At 35.9% G+C, this 20,119-nt stretch overlaps 3 protein-coding genes across 3 annotated transcripts in view; 2 read left to right on the plus strand and 1 right to left on the minus strand.

Moving 5' to 3' along the window:
- LOC307143991 (retinol dehydrogenase 11) overlaps positions 1-20,119 on the minus strand; it is a 51,131-nt gene that overhangs the window by 9,435 nt on the left and 21,577 nt on the right. The gene's annotated exons all lie outside the window — the stretch shown is intronic.
- On the plus strand, positions 1,204-2,854 carry tmed3 (transmembrane p24 trafficking protein 3). Its single transcript, XM_079837063.1, has 3 exons — positions 1,204-1,472; positions 1,702-1,947; positions 2,034-2,854. Exons 1-3 carry the CDS (start codon positions 1,329-1,331, stop codon positions 2,265-2,267), a joined length of 624 nt encoding a protein of 207 aa, XP_079693189.1. The 5' UTR covers positions 1,204-1,328; the 3' UTR covers positions 2,268-2,854.
- Positions 4,925-20,119, plus strand: part of frmd5b (FERM domain containing 5b) — a gene marked incomplete at its 5' end in the record, with an annotated part of 31,590 nt that continues 16,395 nt past the window's right edge. The window contains 2 exons of the mRNA XM_079845855.1: positions 4,925-5,026; positions 19,433-19,537. Coding sequence (XP_079701981.1) covers positions 4,925-5,026; positions 19,433-19,537 — 207 coding nt within the window. The remainder of the gene's footprint in view (positions 5,027-19,432; positions 19,538-20,119) is intronic.

Consider the following 20,119-nt stretch of genomic DNA (forward strand, 5'->3'; position numbering starts at 1 on the left):
TTTGAGTCGCTTATAACGTGCGTTTGAAAAAAAGCAACACGTGTCAAACATCTTCACAAACTAGTTATGTGAAGCGTTCATAAACCTGTTGTCCAACAAAATACAACGTTTAATTACATTTACGTTTAATTTTTACTCACTTCATATCGTCAGTCAAGCTGATGTGGCTTCTTATCACAGAATGTCAATCAGCACTGCATACTTTATTATTATGAAAATACTCGAGAAGGCTTGAAGAAGCCAAATACACCATATCTTGTCGCAGAAGTATTATCTTCATGTTTAATCAGTCAAAGCGTTTATATCTCCGTTTCATTCAGCCAACAGCGCGAGCTTCACATGGGATTTCCTGAAAACGAACGATTACTTTTCTGAGGAAAATGTGGAGTTTCTGCTCGAGGGCGCCCTCTGGCTTCCAGTATGAATTAAACTTTTGGGTAGAAAATAAGAAAAAAATAATACTTCTAAATAAATTGATATGCCAACCAACCCATACGTTTTTCTTCAATGTACAGGAGTTTTAATCCACACAGTGAATGCATAAGAGGCTCATATTTCATATGAAAGACATAGACTTTAAAAAGCACAGATTTTTATAATAATACATATATTTTGCAATAAATCCTTAGACCTTTCTAATGATTTTTAGTCATAGGCTGTCTGTAGTAGAAGTTTTCTGTAAAATATAATAATAATAATAATAATAATAATAATAATTATAATAATTATTATACTGTTATATTTATTCTTAAATGGCATGCTATTTTAATTTTTTAATAATGAAAATGTTATTGTAATAGTAATATTTCTTATTTTTATTTAGCAATATTATTAGCCATATTAATATATTAACATAAAATGTTATATACACACTTTTCATTTGTAATTTTTTTTATAAAATAATAATCGCATTTTAAATCGCAATCGCAATTTTAACCAGAATAATCGCAATTAGATATTTTCCCCAAATCGTGCCGCCCAGTAGCTATATAATGTTTTGCCAAAATTGTAGATTATTTATAATTATCTAATTACATGACGCTACTTTTGTTTATTATTTCACATGATTGCATAAATTGTCTTTATTTTTTTAGATAATAAAAAAAACGACTAGACTAGCTGTTCCCTCTGGACAAATCAACGACTCACCTATATTTATTTTGAAAAATAAAACGCCCAATAACCCGGAAGTTCTCCGTCTTCGTGCCACGTCAGTGGTGTGTCGGCTTCAAGCTGTCAAGTAGCAGAGTGCGTTCACCAAACCAGCTTTAACTCAATAGAGGAGGCTTTGTAAAGAATAATTTAAGTTTTCTTCCAACTTAAACATCATGAGACACATTTGTCTTTTAATTTTGGCTGTGTACATAGCCTTTATAAATGCCACCGAATTAACTTTTGAATTGCCCGATAATGAGAAACAATGCTTTCACGAAGACCTAGAGCAAGGAGTCAAGTTTGATATAGACTTTCAGGTAATTTACTTTTTTGTGTGTTTTGCAATGTTGGTTGATTATTTGCAATGTTGGTTGATTATTTGTCTTTTGCTAGTCCACGTTTGTTGATTATTTACCAGTTTTTTTGGAGCACCAACAGATATTTCCGGCTCCAAAATACAACACTGTCAAACATCGTTAAACAATTGAAGATACAATGTATTCCATATTCCCAAATTCCAGTATTAATGCTTTCCTTTTCATACAGGTTATTGCTGGAGGGAACTATGATGTTGACTGTTTTGTGACAGATCCAATGAATAACATGCTCTATCAGGAACGAAAAAAGCAATATGACAGCTTTTCCCATACAACAACCATGAAGGGAGTGTACAGAGTCTGCTTTAGCAACGAGTTCTCCACCTTCTCTCACAAAACCGTTTACCTGGACTTCCGAACGGGAGATGATGACAGATTATTGCCTGACATGAACAGAGCGACAGCTCTCACACAGGTGAGAAACACAAGCACCATGCACTCACATTCTGCATGCTCTCTGCATATATGCATTTGATATGAACCTCTGAATAAATCATGCAGATGGAGTCGGCCTGCTTGTCTATCCATGAGATCCTGAAAGTGGTATCCGACTCTCAGACCTGGTATCGTCTTCGAGAGGCTCAGGACCGACTCAGGGCTGAAGATCTGAATGACCGTGTGCACATTTGGTCAATCGGGGAGACCATCATCCTGTTTGTGGTCTGTATTGGCCAGGTGCTTATGCTTAAGAGTTTCTTCAATGACAAGAAAGCCAGTGTTGCCACCAGCACATAGACCTAGATCTTTAGTTTGTCATCTTCTCTCCTCGAAGATAATCAGCTGATCCCCTTAAAACAAGTTTTGACTGTTACTTACAACCAATAAAAAGGACCTCCATGTCAAACAAAATGCCTTAATTACAGAGTAATGTACTAAAAGCTGCAAGGAGTACATTAACTTGTTATATATTCAAATTGGCCTCTATGTGCATTGCTCACTGTTGCAGTAATGGAAATTGACCTGTTGCACCTTTATTATGCCACTTCTTTCTGTTTTTGGTTTGTACCAGTGTTGTTTGGTTTGTAAAGTTGTACTTTTGTCCACTTGAAGTATGCCTTTGTCGACTTTAAATGCATATGTCTTAACATACTTTATATAGAAAACAAAGAATAGTTTTGGTAGTTTTTGTTTGGTAATTATAATGATATACGATAATGGATGATTATGTTGCTGTGTTGAACCTCTGTTTTTCTATTTAGCAAAACCCTTCTTTGTTTAGCCCACATTCAAAAGGGAAAAATACATGCAGGTGATTTATTTATATGTATAGATATATCTGGAAAAGTATGAAATGCTTATTAAAGTTAATATTTTTCCCTTCATCCCTTAAAGAGGTCATGAATTGAGAAATCAAAATGTCCTTGATCTTTTGACGTGTAAGTGGTTATTGTACTATAAAAACATCCTGTAAGTTTTAGAACTCAACTTCCTCATTAGTCCAAAAACAGCCTTATTAAAAGGTTTTAGATTGTCACATTATGAGGAAGTTGGGTGACAAAATACCTACATCATTGCATCTTTGGCCCTGCCCACTGGTCCATTAGTGAGATGAGAAGAGAGAAACAGGATCACAACTAAAAAGTACAATTTTCTTCCAAAGGATCTTAATGTTAGGAAAGTGGTAATTTATTTTTAACTTTGTGAATGTCTTTTATTTGTTTGTTACACTGTGGATTCTTTGGGAAATCATTAGCAATTTCGGTGAGGACTTTTACTGTAAGACCCGAGTCACCTGACAGTAATGTAATTCTAATGCCTGATCTGTGATCAGTGATTTCTGATATGTTACAATTCATGTACAGTTTGACGTTCTTTGTCTCAAAATCGTTTATTGCTGTTAATGAATTTCTAAATCAAGCCAGTGATTAAACGGTCAACTTCACGTTGTTTCTCTTAGTAGCATGACGCCCCATTTCAACAGAGCGTTCAAGGAATTCATATGGCATTTTATTTCTAAATGATGCCAATTTTTGATATAAAAATCATACTTACACTATATGTGCACATCAGGAAACATTATAAAATAACAAAAAAAAAGTGATGTTTCATTTCAAAGTTCAGAAGGAGCACGTTCAAATAATCTATCCAATCAACTTGTCATCAGCAATTGCCACATCTATCCGATCAGCATGAGAGGAAGTATGTATATATATATATATATATATATATATATATATATATATATATATATATATAAATACAGTTGACTCACCTACATTTCTCGACAGTTTTCAGCATCCCTCCACCACCCCTACTCCTCACTCTTTGCTTTTTCCTACCACAGCCAGTGATATGGGGGGAGTACTCTGGGTTCGGGCCAATACAGAGCTCGTATAGCCCTCTCTTTGGACAGCACTTTAAATACGCATACCATTTATTCTATCAGACTTATTTGTAAGTGTGAACTTGTGAAATGCAGTTCATGACCCCTTTAATTATAAATCCCGTCAAGTGCCAACTGCATGCACACAATTGCTGGTTTTAAGGGCTTGCATCATGTATCACTCTAACTGAAACATCAACTTAACGTGCAATTCAAAAGCTATTTTATAGACGAGACATATTTCATATTCCTGAAATAATTGTAAAGGTAGCCTATCTCTGTTTTTCATATCTCGGCACAGGAAGTTGAATTGATTTGTGGTTTCATTGATCTATTATGTCATTAATACCTTAAATCGAGTTGTTTATATTCCTGCCTTATGTAAATTGAATAATTAAAAGCAAAGTTTGGGATTGATTTTATGAGTCGTCTTAATATCATATAGGCCTCATCACGGACATGTCAAAGTGATATTTAAGAAGATGCCAAAAAATTAGTCTTTCACCACCAGGGGATATGTTTATATTTATTATATTTCTGTATTTGTTATGGGGAAAACAGTAATTTTGTAACATTTCAAAAGAATGTGATGTGAATTTGAACAGGTAATACTTATTTTGGCACAAGCAAGACCGTCTTAACTGTAGATCTAAACAATAATGTAAAGTACATTTTGCTGGTCAGAAACCCAGATTTTTAATAAATGTTAATGATCCTCCAGGGTCCAGACGAGAAATCTTTCTTTATCTACACACCAACAGTTATGAACATTGACTCTCACTGGCTTCCAGTTTATGAATACATTTCGCCTCAGCCCTCCCTTGAAATAATGCATGAATATGGATGGGCTGTTGTGCCTGAGTCTATTCAGTGCATTGGACTACCTCCAACGTTGGCATAGAACCACCAACGGCAGAGGAGACCACACCGTCCAGTTCGAAGGATAAAGATGGGGAGCAATGACTCAAAAGGGCTTCTGATCACCGAGAAGGGTCTGTCTGGCATGTCTGCAGTGAGTGACATGTTGCGCTCGTCCTAAACGCTCGTGCGTCTGTACTGACTGGCCAATATGTTGAGCCGACTGATGAGTGGCAGCGATCGGACTCTTGACAGGGAATTCAACTGTACGGTGCGACTGCTGGACGACTCGGAATATTCTTGCACGGTTCAGGTCAGTATATTAACATGTTTTCATCATCACAACAGGGTGATCCCCATCACCGACACACGTGTCTTATGCTCGCGCTGCTGATGCTGCGCATTCAAGCGGGAAAATCCGCGAGCATCTGTACAAATCTGGACACTGCACAAGGGCTGCAATGCGTAATGGCTAATTAACGTGTTACGAAATTTCCTTGATGAATGAATCAGCGCTAGTTTCGGTGACCCGTCTTTTTTCCTTTAGAGAGCAGCGGGTCACCTGTCACGCAGTGCCTGCCGCCAGCCCGAGAGACCTGAGTCACATTCAGCGGGAACTGGGAAGAGGCACTAGTAGAAAGGTTTCATACATTAAATTGCCTCTCGGGGCGAACTATCCACGACAACAGCTGCTGAAAGATTGTTGTAGCCTGCGTGCAACACTGGTGGCGATTCAGTAGCTGTTCTGCTTCTTGTTTGGCCAAACATAGTCTACCACAAGTCACATTATCGTGCTGTTTAGATTGTTTCAATATACGGTCTTCTTGATGCCTTTAGAGATGATTTGTTTCCACCACTTGTCTAAGGCAGCAAATGGATCGATTAGAACGTGCCATTTTATTGAGTTGTAGCCTATGCATTGACTAATTAAAAGCAAAGTTTGGGATTGTTATAATGAGTCATCTTATTATTATTATATTATCATAGCAAAACCATTGGCTGAGATGCTAAGTTGCCAAGAAGAACAGTGTTTTTTGGTTGTTTGTTTTTTTTGTCCATACAGAGGAGCTTGAAAAGCCAGAGCACTGAAAATGTCTCAGGTGCAATGGAAGTGTTAGGCATGTTTTTATTAATGAGTTTCCTCCTGGGCTGAACTATTCACAGATGTTCATAATCAACAACAGTTGCTGAAAGATTGCAGTAGCTAAAATATGTAGGCCTAATACTTTGGTGTTACAGCTGCTCTGGCTATAAACAGTCAATGTGGATATTTTGAAGTTCTTTTTGACAAAGAGGTCAACACAATTGACATGCATTTTGGGCTAAATGCTTAAAAAATATGTTATGTGTTATGTGTTCATGTGTCTGAAACTCATTTTGGTGGGACAGTTTATCATGACTGAACTCAACATGTGCAAGTCACTGAAGGATTTTGTGTTTGTTTATATTCAGAGCTCAGTTGAGGCAGAATTCTTAAACACTGGAACAAGATATATATCCTCTTTTTCCAGGAAAAGAAGTTTATGCATTCGAAATAGTAAGGGATCTGTGTATAAGTTCTATACACACGGGATTTGACAACATGAAGCATTTACTCTCGGAACAGTGCATTTGATGTTGTTCATCATTCATGGTACTAGTTGTGTGAGGTCATGTTTGTGGTATGACTGGGAATATCAGCCTCAGATTGTGACATTCCATTGTCCTTGGAATTCTGTGTGATGCTGTGGTCTCCATGGCAACAGGCCGATTCCATCATCGGTTCCCAGCTGCTCCTGCTCTCGTCAGACAGGATATGAGCACACGTGTGCAAACGCACACACCCGTCTGTTACACAGGATTCATTCAAACATGGCGGGTGTACATTGCAAACAGAGACAATCCTCTCCTGTCCTTTCCTCCCCTGTCCCACTTGGGATCGTCCTCTGTAATTGATTGATCAGGACAGTGGAGTTTGGTTAGTGATGAAATGCTTATTAGTGTAATATGGCCTCTCTCTTTTGAGAGACTGCTGACTGCGTTTGGCTCCTGGCAGCCACACATCAAGAGACCAGATATATGAGACACTCACACACATATACCTTCATTACAGAGCTCACCTTTGTGTAGGTCAGCGGTTGCCTCTCAGCTATATTTCACTGCTTATTATTTGGCCACACATACTACATGCCTGTCAAACGCCAACTATTCAGAATTCAATTCTAAAATGTTGTATAATTTGTCCCCTGCACCACTCTTGACTTATCCTATCTGGGCTGCATTGTTCTAATTAGCATTTCAGAATCATAATTAGGTTGATATGAAAGAACCAGTTGTTGAGGGCATGTCCTCAGGAAGGCACATCTTACTCAGTTTGCAGTATCTAATTGCTTTTTTCCCCTTCATATCTCACAGTAGCATGCATGCACATTATGATTTGCAGTTTTCACGGTGGTGGTGTCTCTTTCTATTACACAAATTATCAAGAATTTGAATCAAGTTCTTTGTTGAATGAAAACAATGTTATTGTTTTTGTCTGCTCTCTTTCTACCAGATTGTGTTGTATTTCGTGGATTTCGTTTGTGCCACAAAAACATTGTGGTGTATAGAATCTATGTTTTTTTGTTTTTTTTTGCGTGATTAGATTAAGGGTTATTGATTACAGGGCTTATATCACTCTTTATCTCTAGATATCAGCAGACCCTCATTCTCATTTAACACCAGGCAGTTATCAATGAAGTGCACATCTTCTCTTAGAACCAGGATATTAATTTTCCACAATACACATTATTAGCGCAAATGTAGAGCATTTGCCTGGTTCAGCACATGCAAGTATACAGTATGACACATGGGTGGAAAAACACCTGGATATATTATACACAGAAACAGCAGCAATAATAAATAAGGCAATTATTTTGTTTGTTTTTTATAAGTGTGCTCATGATTGGAAGGGAGGCAGTGTTCATGTCAGAAACTACAAACAATTTCTGACACTAGTCATCTCAGTATGTTCTCAGATCTCCATTCCATGAGATTAAATATTAAATTCAGCTCCATATCAACAACATAAACAATATTAATAAATGATACCTTTCAGGTCATGAGAAGGGAAACCTAGTGAGATGTAAAGGTGTGATTTTGTGTAACTGCATGTGTGTTAAGAAACGGGCATAAGAGAGAAAAAGATCGAAAGAGAGAAGGAATGAAGGATATAAATGGTTCATAGGGTTCTCTTGGTAAAAAGCTTAAATTAGGCTTATAAATTAGTCTTCACATTTTTGTTTTCCTTAAGACTTTTTTAAGTCAGCACATAGACCAAATGTAGATTGGTCTAATTTGAGACCAAAACGTAAGACTGATTGCCCCTTAGTGGATCATAATAGTATTTAAAGGGTTAGTTCATCCAAAAGCCCAAAGATTCTTTCATTAATTACTCACCCTCATGTTGTTCCAAACCCATAAGACCTTCGTTCATCTTCGGAACACAAATTAAGATATTTTTGATAAAAATCTAAGTGCTTTCTGAACCACACATAGGCAGCAACATCATTGCAACTTTCAAGTCACAATAATTTAGTAAAGACATCGTTAAAATAGTCCATGTGAATACAGTGGTTCAACCTTAATATTATGAACATATAATAGATTACGACGTGAATGTTTTTTTTTTTTTGCTCACAAAAAGTAAACCAAAATAACAATCTCTCTTCAACGTCATTCTTCTACGCAATTCACATAGTAGGGGAGAACGGGATGGTTGTAACACTTTTTGTTTGAGCATCAGTTACTCAGTGGTTGTTTATGCTAGATGTGTCAACTTTTTATACATGGTAGCCACATTTGTCTGCTTCAATATAACTTAGAGATGTACTACACAATTACAAATTATGTGAGTTAATGTCAAATACAAAGAGTTCCGTTGTTACAACCTACCCCACTACTGGGGTGAGTTGTAACACTAGCTGGGGATTGATGTAACACTGAGTGGTCATTTGCTGAAATAACACCCACACCATCCAATTTTTGCATAAGCATCATTGAAGAACAGAGAAAAAAAGTTTTGAACAACGTAAACAATTTAAACTGACAATAAACATTATATTGCTTTTTAAAATAACTTTAAATTTAGTGCAAAACAGATGCTGCATGTTTGTGTGAGTGTGTGTGTATTCCTGTTACATAAGGGTTCAGTCACCACCTATTTTTATGTGAATTTTGATATATTGCATAAAAAATGCTGGATGGAAACATCAAGATGTGCATACATTCTAATAATGTGCACAAAAATAAAACATTTTAAATAGATAATTTAAAAAGATAATTTTTATCTGGGAAGACGACATGAGCATAAACTATGATGGAAACACATTTACTGAATAAATCCCTAAATACGCAACAAAACACTCACATAACTTTGCCACAACAAAGGATGTGATTGATAACTGGACTCATTGAAATCATCATAGGGGTTGGTTGTAACATTTTTAATAAACTGTTACAACTATCCCCACCCCTAACAGCCATAATGTAGCTAACTGTTTTAGCATGAAGTTAGCATAAATTCAAACCATCAAATTAAACTAGAGAAATAGCTACTTCAGGTCATGTAAGTTAAATAATTGTACATACAATTCAATGATTGCTAGGAAAAACATAATCTTGATGAAAACTTTATACTTGATACTGAAAATCACTTTTTTGGTCATAAAATCTACAAATTTGCTTAGAGTCACATTCAATTTCTCCTGTGAGCTCAAAAAGAAGATGGGACTGTATGATATTAATGACGTTACCACAGCTCTTTTCTGACCTGTCAAACTTACAGTGTTACATCTTACCCCATGTTACAACCCTGCCCGGTCTCCCCAAAACACAGTGAAGCGCTTCCAGGTTCTACGTCAGAATGCTGGCGATGATACATGGGGCAACTTTTTTTTGCAATGTTGCCGTCAACGGGCAACCAGGTGAGACACAGGGCCCATGACCGATCTAAAGTATCCAGATAGATATTTGTTGCCCATTCTCAATGGGAAAGTGCCCAAGCAACAGCGCTTGGCAACATAGACTGGCAACAGTGCTAAAAAAGTTGCTCCATGTATCATCAACTTCATTATGGGCCACTGATTGGCCAGTTCCTGCATCAGGATCACACGTATGCGTCGTGCTTACGTGAACAGAGCCGGTGTTCTGATGTAGAACCTGGAAGCGCTGCACTGTGTTTACTACGTCAATAGTGTAGGAGAATGACGTTGAAGAGAAGAGATTGTTGAATAAAGTTATTTTTGTTTTGTTTTGCACACAAAAAGTATTCTCGTCGCTTCATAACATTAAGGTTGAACCACTGTCACATGGACTATTTTAAAGGACCCATGGCATGGATTTTGTTTTTAATTTTATAATGTTTCCTGAGGTGTACTTATATTGCTAGTATGGTTTTTACACCTAAAAATGTCATAATTTAGAAATAAAAAGCATTTTTCTATACTGATATTAGCCCTCTGGCTTGAATGCTCTGTTTCAAGGGGTGTGTCTGCTGTGAGACTTCAGTGAAAACGGCCACTGTTGTGATTGGCTGACATCTTTGCATTTGAAATGAGTATTAGATTATGTGGCGGAGGGGGCGTGGTTTAACGAGATCTGCAAACACTGCCAGAGAGAGACGGGCTGCATGTGGACCAGAGAGATGCAGAGCTGGATAAAGATTGCTGAGAAAGTTATATTGTACCGAGTTGTTGAGAGCACTGTGAGCGCAAGTTTATTTTGTTTGTATCTGAGAGGTCGGAATAAACACGAGTCCCAGTAACACGACCTGTCGTCTTCCTCCTTATTCTACGAACTTTGTAACATGTGGAACCCCTCTAAACTACGTTTTTTTTTACCATCACAGCCGTCGAGATGAATGAATCGTCAAAGTGTTGACTATAGCATTATTTTATGATCTATTCCCATCACATAAAAAAGCTGCAGTGATGAGCATTGAGTACACATGCAGTCTTGTTGATCGCGTGAATGCAGTGATCTCGTCATTGCAGGCGTTTTCTCTCACAAAATGCTTTCACCACAACTAACAGCAAACACGACACACAGACTTTAACAGTGTAAATAAGTCAGAAATAGCATTAGACCCTCCCTTTAAAGTATAAAATAAAATAAACACACATTGAGTCAAAGATGTAGTCAGCTCTTTGCGTCTTGTCCTGGGCTTCTAGGCATCGGGGGTACTGACGTATCAGTGTCCAAAGAGGCAAACAGCTCATCTTTTATACTGTTTCCAACCAAAGTTAGGTTCTAATCTTATTGATTGATGCAAGTTGTAACTTTCCCAAAGTTTCCAAGATCCTGCTCAAGGGCTCACAGGTGCAAGCAGGATGCCACTTCATGTCCTTGAACTCTGGTAAACTCAGTATGCAGTATAAGGCATTACTTATCAACAAAAATAACAAAATTGTACACAATACTTTATATTCAATGAATTGGCAAAATATGTGTAACAAAATGGCATCTACAATAAACAAGGAGGCAGGGTAATTGCATTCCCTTGATATTATACAACACTGCCTGTGTGTGGTTATGCAGATAGCTCTCGGATTTCTTTAAAAATGTCTTAATTTGTTTTCCAAAGATGAACGAAGGTCTTGTGGGTTTGGAATGACATGAGGGTGAGCAATTAATGACATAATTTTCATTTTTGGGTGAACTATCCTTTTAAGACACAGTCTTGACAATGGTATGTTTATGCAACTAGCTGAGGTTATTGTTTGTTGCTACTAAACAGTGTATATATTTTTGAGGAACAAAATGTTTTCAGAAAAGAAATATCCTGGTTCACTTGTGGACTTCACGATAAATGTCTTGGTTTGTACATATAGATGTTTTTCTTTAATAGTCCAGCAGTTGTTGTGCTGAATAGTAATACTAAGAAGAGTGGAAGGCTTTATAAACTGTGTAATTTGTAAAATGACCGTAGGGTATGGCTAGTTCACCTGCCTCATCGGATCAAACTCCACAGTCAGTCATTCTAAATCTTCTAAATCAACACATGACCATGAACAAAAGAATGAATGAGAGAAAAAAAACAGTGACAGATATGTCATTCTGTTCATGATAAAATACATACAAATAATTGCATTTATTTCATAGTGGTATTGATATGAGTGCAGAATATATCAGAAAGAGAATCTTTATTTTTATTTTGTATCCAATGCAAATTCCTGTAGCTCAAATAGTAGAGAATAATGGTAGCAATCATGCGTTCAATTCCCAGGGAATCCTTAAATCTGCCAAATACAAGAACATAAATTCAATTCATTAAACTGAATAAAAGTGTCTGCTAAATTTATAAATGTAAACTCTACTACTCATTGAAATCACTTTATCTTACATGATTTGCATTCAAGCTAATTTTAATCTCTTTGACTGTCAGACAATGTAAAGATATTATTTGTGTCTACTTTCATTGTCCAAGGCCTCTTCTCACACTCCCTGCAGCAGTGACATGTACATGTCTTTCCGACTTTGTTACTGACTTGAGCTAACGTTACAAGACAAACAACAAACCAAGAATTAGATAATCTGGATCTCTTGTCTCCCACAATTTAGTGTGCTTGCCAGTATGTTGAAATGTGAAAGGATAACTTTATAGCTCACTCATTTTTGTTGTTGTAAAAGACCTTGCTGTTATATATTCTGTGTATGGTTTACTCAGTTTCTCAGCTGAAAATCGCATTGTTGCTCATCCTGCTCAAATACTGCTTGTAAGATTAACCTCAAGGTATGCAACTAAAAGATAAGATGATTAAATAAACCAGGTCAGGGTGAATTTACACTGATGCTAAAGGAAATTAATTCACCGGGATGCAAGTCATTCTGTGAAGACATGCTTTATATAGTAGTTGCTTACAGCCTAATCAAGTAATTTTTAGGGATTTTTCTCTTGGTTTCTTCATTCAAAGCAATTAAATGTTTGTATGAATTAATTTTATGTACTGTATATAGTTTGTTTTGTATTTGAAAGGGCACTAAGTTCTTGTTCATGTTAGGCCAATATAGTCGCATTGGACTGAAATCTGGGGTTTCCAGGTTTCCTGGAAAGTTTATTTTTATTTTTATTTAAGCTACTGATATAACTGAATTCATCTCATATGGCTGTACATATTTAGAAAAACATGATACTATTAATTAAATAATGGCCGAATTACTTACACTTCCAACTTTACACTTTCACTTAGCGTGTGAACATTCCAAACCCCTTTGACTTTCTTCTGTGAAAAAAAGAGGTTTAGCATAATGTTCACGTTGCTCTTTTCCATAAAATAAAAGCAAATAGTGAATACAAGTTATTATTTGTTCAGTGCATAAAACAAGGAAATAAGACTTGCAGCAGCATTATCTTTTTAAAACTTAGTAGACTTCTCTGTAAGGTTACTATTATGTGGGAGAATCGAAACAGACTTCTCATTTGATTATAACCTATACATGCCGGAGAAACAGGGGAATATGTTGCTGTAGAGTAAAATTGGCCATATGCCATTAGGTGTAGATCATTTTGGCACTCAGATCACTCTGTCCAAGATTTCAATACATGCTCCAGTGCAGCTGTCTAAATCATGATGTGGAAGATTTGGGGTTTTGCATATAAAGTATTTAAAGTGTAAAGCAAGAGAGAGGTAAAGTTTTCATTAAGAACATAGTTCTTCTCCTCACACTACTATTTTTAGTTGTCAAGTAGAAGCAAGCGAGCTATAACCATAGACTGCTTTTCACCTAGAGAACCATATGAACCTCTTTCTCTCTCTCCCTCTCCCCCCCCCCCCCCCCCTCTCTCTCTCACACACACACACACATGTTTGTTTTTGTGAAATGCGAGGACATTCCATAGGCGTAATGGTTTTTATACCGTACAAACCGTATTTTCTATCCCCTTACACTGCCCCTGCCCCTAAACCTAGCCCTCACAGGAGACTGTGCAGTTCACTTTCTGTGAAAAAAAACTTGTTCTGTATGATTTATAAGCATTTTGAAAAGTGAGGACATGGGGAACGTCCTCATATTTCACCCTCTTTTTGTAATACCTATGTCATACCCATGTCATTATACACATTTGTGTCCTGATATTTCACAAAAACATGCCCACACACACACACACACACACACACACACACACACACACACACACACACACACACACACACACACACACACACACACACACACACACACACACACACACACACACACACACACACACACACACACACACACACACACACACACACACACACACACACACACACACACACACCTTTACCTCTCACTAGGTTTCCCTTCTCATGACCTGAAAGGCATAATTTATTAATATTGTTTATGTTGTTGATATGGAGCTGAATTTAATATTTAATCTCATGGAATGGAGATCTGAGAACATACTGAGATGACTAGTGTCAGACGTTGCTTGTAGTTTCTGACATGAACACTGCCTCCCTTCCAATCATGAGCACACTTATAAAAAACAAACAAAATACTTTCCTTATTTATCAAATTTCAACTGTTTCTGTGTATAATATATCCAGGTGTTTTTCCTGGAGATGTGTCATACTGTACTTGCATGTGCTGAACCGGGCAAACGCTCTACATTCGTGCTTATAATGTCTGATAAGCCTGTCTGCTAGTTCACTTCCTTCTGTTTAGTCGTGAAAGCTGCTGTTGTGACCCTGATCCCTCGCCTTCCTGAACTGCTTTTTGCAAGTAATGATTATTTTAAAATCTGACTTTCCTCTATCACACAGCTCTAAAGCTTTCTAAGATGCCTTCAAAGTGCTGTGTGATTGTTAATATTTGATTGAGCTCAGATGTCTCCAGAGAGATTCTGAAATATTAAGCTCTCTCTGGAGCAAGAGACATAATGCTTGAACTTAAACAGAAGGCAAACCAATGCTCACACGCTCTCTCCTTAATTATCCCCTGACTGCCACTGAAATGATTTCCACAACCAGGGTTTGATATAAAAAACTTTTCACCACTCTAACAAAATACCTCATTCAGCAGTGGTATTTAGAGAAACAGCAAGATTGCCTTAATCAACACAAGAATCCCCATATGTAGCGGTCATTTTGACTGCATCAGTGTCTATTTCACGCCACAAAGTGGATAAACTACAGCAAGTAAACATGTCTGCTGTGTGGAAAAGATCGATTTTAATTGATACTGATATGAATTATTAAATCTCAAATCAATCTATGCTGTTTTCTAATGATGCGTGAACTCACTAAACATTACAGTTTTTTTTATTTGCTTTGGTACTATTTTCACTAGTAAGGTGTACATTTTCAAAACTCTTAGTACAAAAATCTAAACTGATCACACTTGTAACACAGCTAGTCATTCTTTCAAAACCTGATGTAATGCTTTCATTCAGTGGCACATATCTTCAGTCCACATAATCATTGTTTCAAACACAAGATTATTGTAATATGTAATGAGAACATTCGGTTTAATCACTGAAACACAACAGTATGATCTTCTGTCAGTTTAGTACTTTTAACAATCAGTTCATCCAACAGCAAACAATGCAAGATACATGTTTCAAATCACCCTTGTTGCTGAATTATCTACAGTAACACAGGCTACAGATGCCACATAAGAAAATACGCTTACATTACCTAATTTATGTTATTTAATCTATAATGTTTGTAATAGTATCTATTCAGTGTGTTATCAAAAGGTGTGATGAAGTTACAACACAGCCATGAGGTTCTGGGCTATAGAACAGAGTTTGCTGCCAATACAGTAAATGCTCTCACTGTACCATATGACTGAATCTACTGTAGTTGAGCTTTATAAGGGTGAGTTACAGTAATGTGTCTCTACCATGGTAATCTGTTTACAGTATCAAATGCATACATACTGTAATGTACAGTAAAATGCTGTATTTGATGCCATCTGTCTCCCTTCTTCTGATGTATTTCTGATCAGTCTGATGTTACATTGTCATTGACTATTTCCTTTCCCTTATACTCTACTCTGCTCTGTTCACTCACTCACACACACACACTCACACACATATGTCTGGTTCACTATCTTTCTGGGTATACAGTTTTTTTTATTCGCTTTGGTACTATTTTCACAAGTAAGGTGTACATTTTCAAAACTCATCGTACAAAAATCCAAACTGATCACACTTGTAACACAACAAGTCATTCTTTCAAAACCTGATGTAATGCTTTCATTCACTTGCACATATTTTCAGTCCACATAATCACTGTTTCAAACACAAGATTATTGTAATATTTAATGAAAACATTTGGTTTAATCACCAAAACACAACAGTGTGATCTTCTTTCAATTTAGTACTTTAAACAATCAGTTCATCCAACAGCAAACAATGCAATATACATGTTTCAAATCTCCCTCGTTGCTGAATTATCTACAGTATCTACAGTAACACAGGCTACATATTCCTCATTAGAAAATACACTTGCATTACCTAACTTATGTAATCGAATCCAATGATGTTTGTAATAGTATTCAGTGTGTTATCAAAAAGGTGTGATAAAGTTATGACACAGCCATGAGGTTCTGTGCTATAACAGAGTTTGCTGCCCATACATGTTCTCACATACATGTTCTCACTGTACCATATGACTGAATCTACTGTAGTTGAGCTTTATAAGGGTGAGTTACAGTAATGTGGCAGTCTCTACCATGGTAATCTGTTTACAGTATCACATGGCATACATACTGTAATGTAAAATTCTATATTTTATACCATCTGTCTCCCTTCTTCTGATTTCTGATCAGTCTGATGTTACACCGTCATTGACTATTTCCACTCCCTTATACTCTATTCTGCTCTATTCACAAATTGAAAATATTTCTGTCCCACTCTCCATAGACATTATGATTTTTATACTGTTCGAAATCTATATTCTTTCCCCTTACACTACACATCAAAGAAACATTTCTGCATTTTCACATTTTCAAAAAAACTCATTCTCTATGATTCATAAGCTTGACCAAAAAATGTCCCTGCAAGGAAAAGGATTTAGGATATTGCTGTCTTTTTGTCCCCATAATGTAGAGTTTACCAGGCCACAAACACACACCTTATAATCAAAGATAAATCATAAACTTAAAATAATTCATTTCATATGGCTATCCATTTCGGAAATTGCAAACAAAGTAGAAACTATGTCTATATAATCAATATATATAGAAATCTATTGGTGTACCAAATGATTCATTGATTAACCATTAAGATCAGTTGGATTAAATAAAAGACAAATGTATAAAACTGAACGAGAAGAGATGCAAATCAAAAGTTTGATAGTAAGAGCTTTATGAAAGGCAGTTACTGTGAATGAAACATTTATAAAGATGAAACACTTATTTTGTGTAGTGAAAAGGATACTTTGTGGTTTTGTGTATTGTACTAACACAATTGAAAATATGCTTAAATGTTTGAAAAAAGTGCACTTTTGATGATCTGTTGTGATGTTAGCACTATGAGTTTCGAAAATGTACACCTTGCTTGTGAAAATAGTACCAAAGCGAATAAAAAAAACTGTAAGCAGGCATAATGGTTACAAACTGTATATTCTCTCCCCTTACACTAACCCTACCCATAAACCTATCAATCACACAAAACTTTCTACATTTTTACATTACAGTAAAAAAAAAAAAAAGTCCCTGCAAGGACAAGTAATTAGGATACTGCCATCTTTATAGGGACATCTTGTCCCCATAATGTAGAGTTTACCAGGCCACACACGCGCACGCACTTTGAACATAGTAGTTATAATCTATGATCAATTGCTTATAATGTAAAAATAAATAATTACATATGGTTATCTATATCGGAAATTGCAAACAAAGTAGAAACTATGTATATAGAATCAATATCTAAAAGAAATCTATAGGGGAACCAAATGATTAATTGATTAACCATTAAGATCTGTTGGATTAAATAATAGACAAATGTATTAAACTGAACGAGAAGAGATGCAAATCAAAAGTTTCATAGAAAGAGCTTTATGAAAGGCAGTTACTGTGAATGAAACATTTACATAGATGAAACAGTTATTTTTTGTGGTGAAAAGGATACTTTGTAGTTTTGTGTATTGTACTAACACAATTGAAAATATGCTTAAATGTTTGAAAAAAGTGCACTTTTGATGATCTGTTGTGATATTAGTACCATGAGTTTTGAAAATGCACACCTTGCTTGTGAAAATAGTACCAAAGCGAATAAAAAAAACTGTATTTGTAGCGCACGTGAATATTTCAACAACAAATTGGAGTAGAAACATAATTTTAATATTAAATGGTTGATATAAATTATTTTGTACAACTTATAGATAAACAGTTTTATTTTATTGTTTATTATTAAATACATTTGTATAGTCACTTAATTATTAATCACTCTCAGAAAAAAGCTGTCACTGGGATGGTACCCTTGAAAAGGATTCTGATATGTACCATTTAGGGAATAATATGTACAATTTTGGTACCAATATGTACCTTTGAGGTACTTTTTACAGAAAGTTCATTAAATTCAGTCACAATGTGCACACATTCACTCTTCATCTTATGCCTATGCTGCAAATAGCTCCTAAAGTTTCTGGTCTCATCACATTCTTGTCTCGATTCATGAATTGCGTAAATTAGTGAAATTTGACAAAATAGTTTAGTAGTTTGAATCACTGGATATTACTGTTGGTCATCTAACATTTCTACATTGTAAAATCTAATTAGGTAGACCTACAAAAAAAGCATGCAAGATTGACTTAAAAAACAAGTAAAGTGAAATAGGAATAGTATGTTGTGCTAACAAATACTTTGTTAGTATAGTTCACTTACACAAGAGTTCTAGTAACTAAAAAAGAACAGTAGAGTGTACTTGATAATTTAATTTAGATTTACTCTTTACTTAGTAAAGCTACCTTTGTTACCATTTTGCATGCTGAATGTTGAAGTCTGTGTGACTCAAGCATGGTCAACTGCAAGATATTGTTACAAATATAAAGGGATTATATCAACCCAATTAAAAGTCTCACTGGTGTTTATAACGCAAGTGAAGTGTTAGCAATAAAATTGTAAACGATCATTATACGGCATAAAGGGAAATATCACATAGGTTCATTTTTAAAGGTGACCTTAATTTCTGACTAAATCATTAACTATAGTTAATTATTCAGTCAGACGCTAGGTCAACCTTTAAAAGGAACATATTTATTACTTCTCTTCCTTCGAAACCAAATAACTGTGATTTCTTGTTGCATCGCTGCATCAATAGGAACAGAGTTATAATAATATGAATGTTCCAAGTGCCCAACCAAAGGGAACACTGATCACCATAATGGTGATTTTTTTTTTTTTGATTGACAAAATGGCACTCAAACCAATCAATTAATCTTAACTTGGGTTTTCTGAGTAAACAAGGAATGTGAATAGTACAGATTACTAGATTTTTACAATTAAGTTAAGACATTAAGTAAAGTTAACTAAAATGTGTTAGTTAGAATCACTGTTGGACTGTTTAAAGTGGTTGAATTGGATCATCGAATGACAACAACATTGACATTGGTTAATAAATTGAGATCAAATACAAAATGTGTTACCCTCAAGATAACACTGGTCGGCAAAATAAGTTGAGTAATGTTCAATACTATAGAACTGTGATATGATCCAATATGATTCCAAGGACTGTGTACAAACATTGTCACATTGTGTCTCTCTGTTCCAGAGGGACGCAAAAGGTCAATGGGTGTTTGAGCAGGTCTGCCATCATCTAAACTTGCTGGAGAAAGACTACTTTGGCATCAGATTTGTGGACCCAGACAAGCAACGAGTGAGTTCCTATACAATAAATATAATATGAGTAGTTAGTAGTGTACTAAGCTTGTGGAAAGTGGTTGTTTTTATATTTTGATTGATATTGGACATGATGGTTAGGGTGGAACTTAGTTTGGAAGGGTGGACACCATTAAAAAAAAAATTAAAACAAGGCTGTGAGGCAAGTACAGTCGATTCAATAGGTTGTATTGTTGGGTGCCTTGATGTTGATTATTCAGCCAATGTATCACTGGAAATGTTTTTTAAATAATCCAGTCAAGAACAATGGATTGTGAAAAAGTAGACTTTCAGACAGCACAACCAATTGGCTGTATATTCATCACAGCCTTGTTCTCTGTCACATCAATTGATTAAATATGGTATCTGCCCTGACTAAGGTTCATGCTAATACATATTCTAATTCTGACTTGTTAATAACCATGCATGTTGACTGTATCAATGTTAATGTTCGTGCATGAGCTTGAAGCAGGACACCCGATGAGCACATGCTTATTCAGATGAAGAGCTGCAAGGGGTGACGCAATCGATATGTAATGTTGTGAACAGTCATCAGTTGACAATACTGGTCATAGCATTG

This window comes from Gobio gobio (genome assembly GCF_949357685.1).
Source record: "Gobio gobio genome assembly, chromosome: 2".
NCBI classification, from domain to species: Eukaryota; Metazoa; Chordata; class Actinopteri; order Cypriniformes; family Gobionidae; genus Gobio; species Gobio gobio.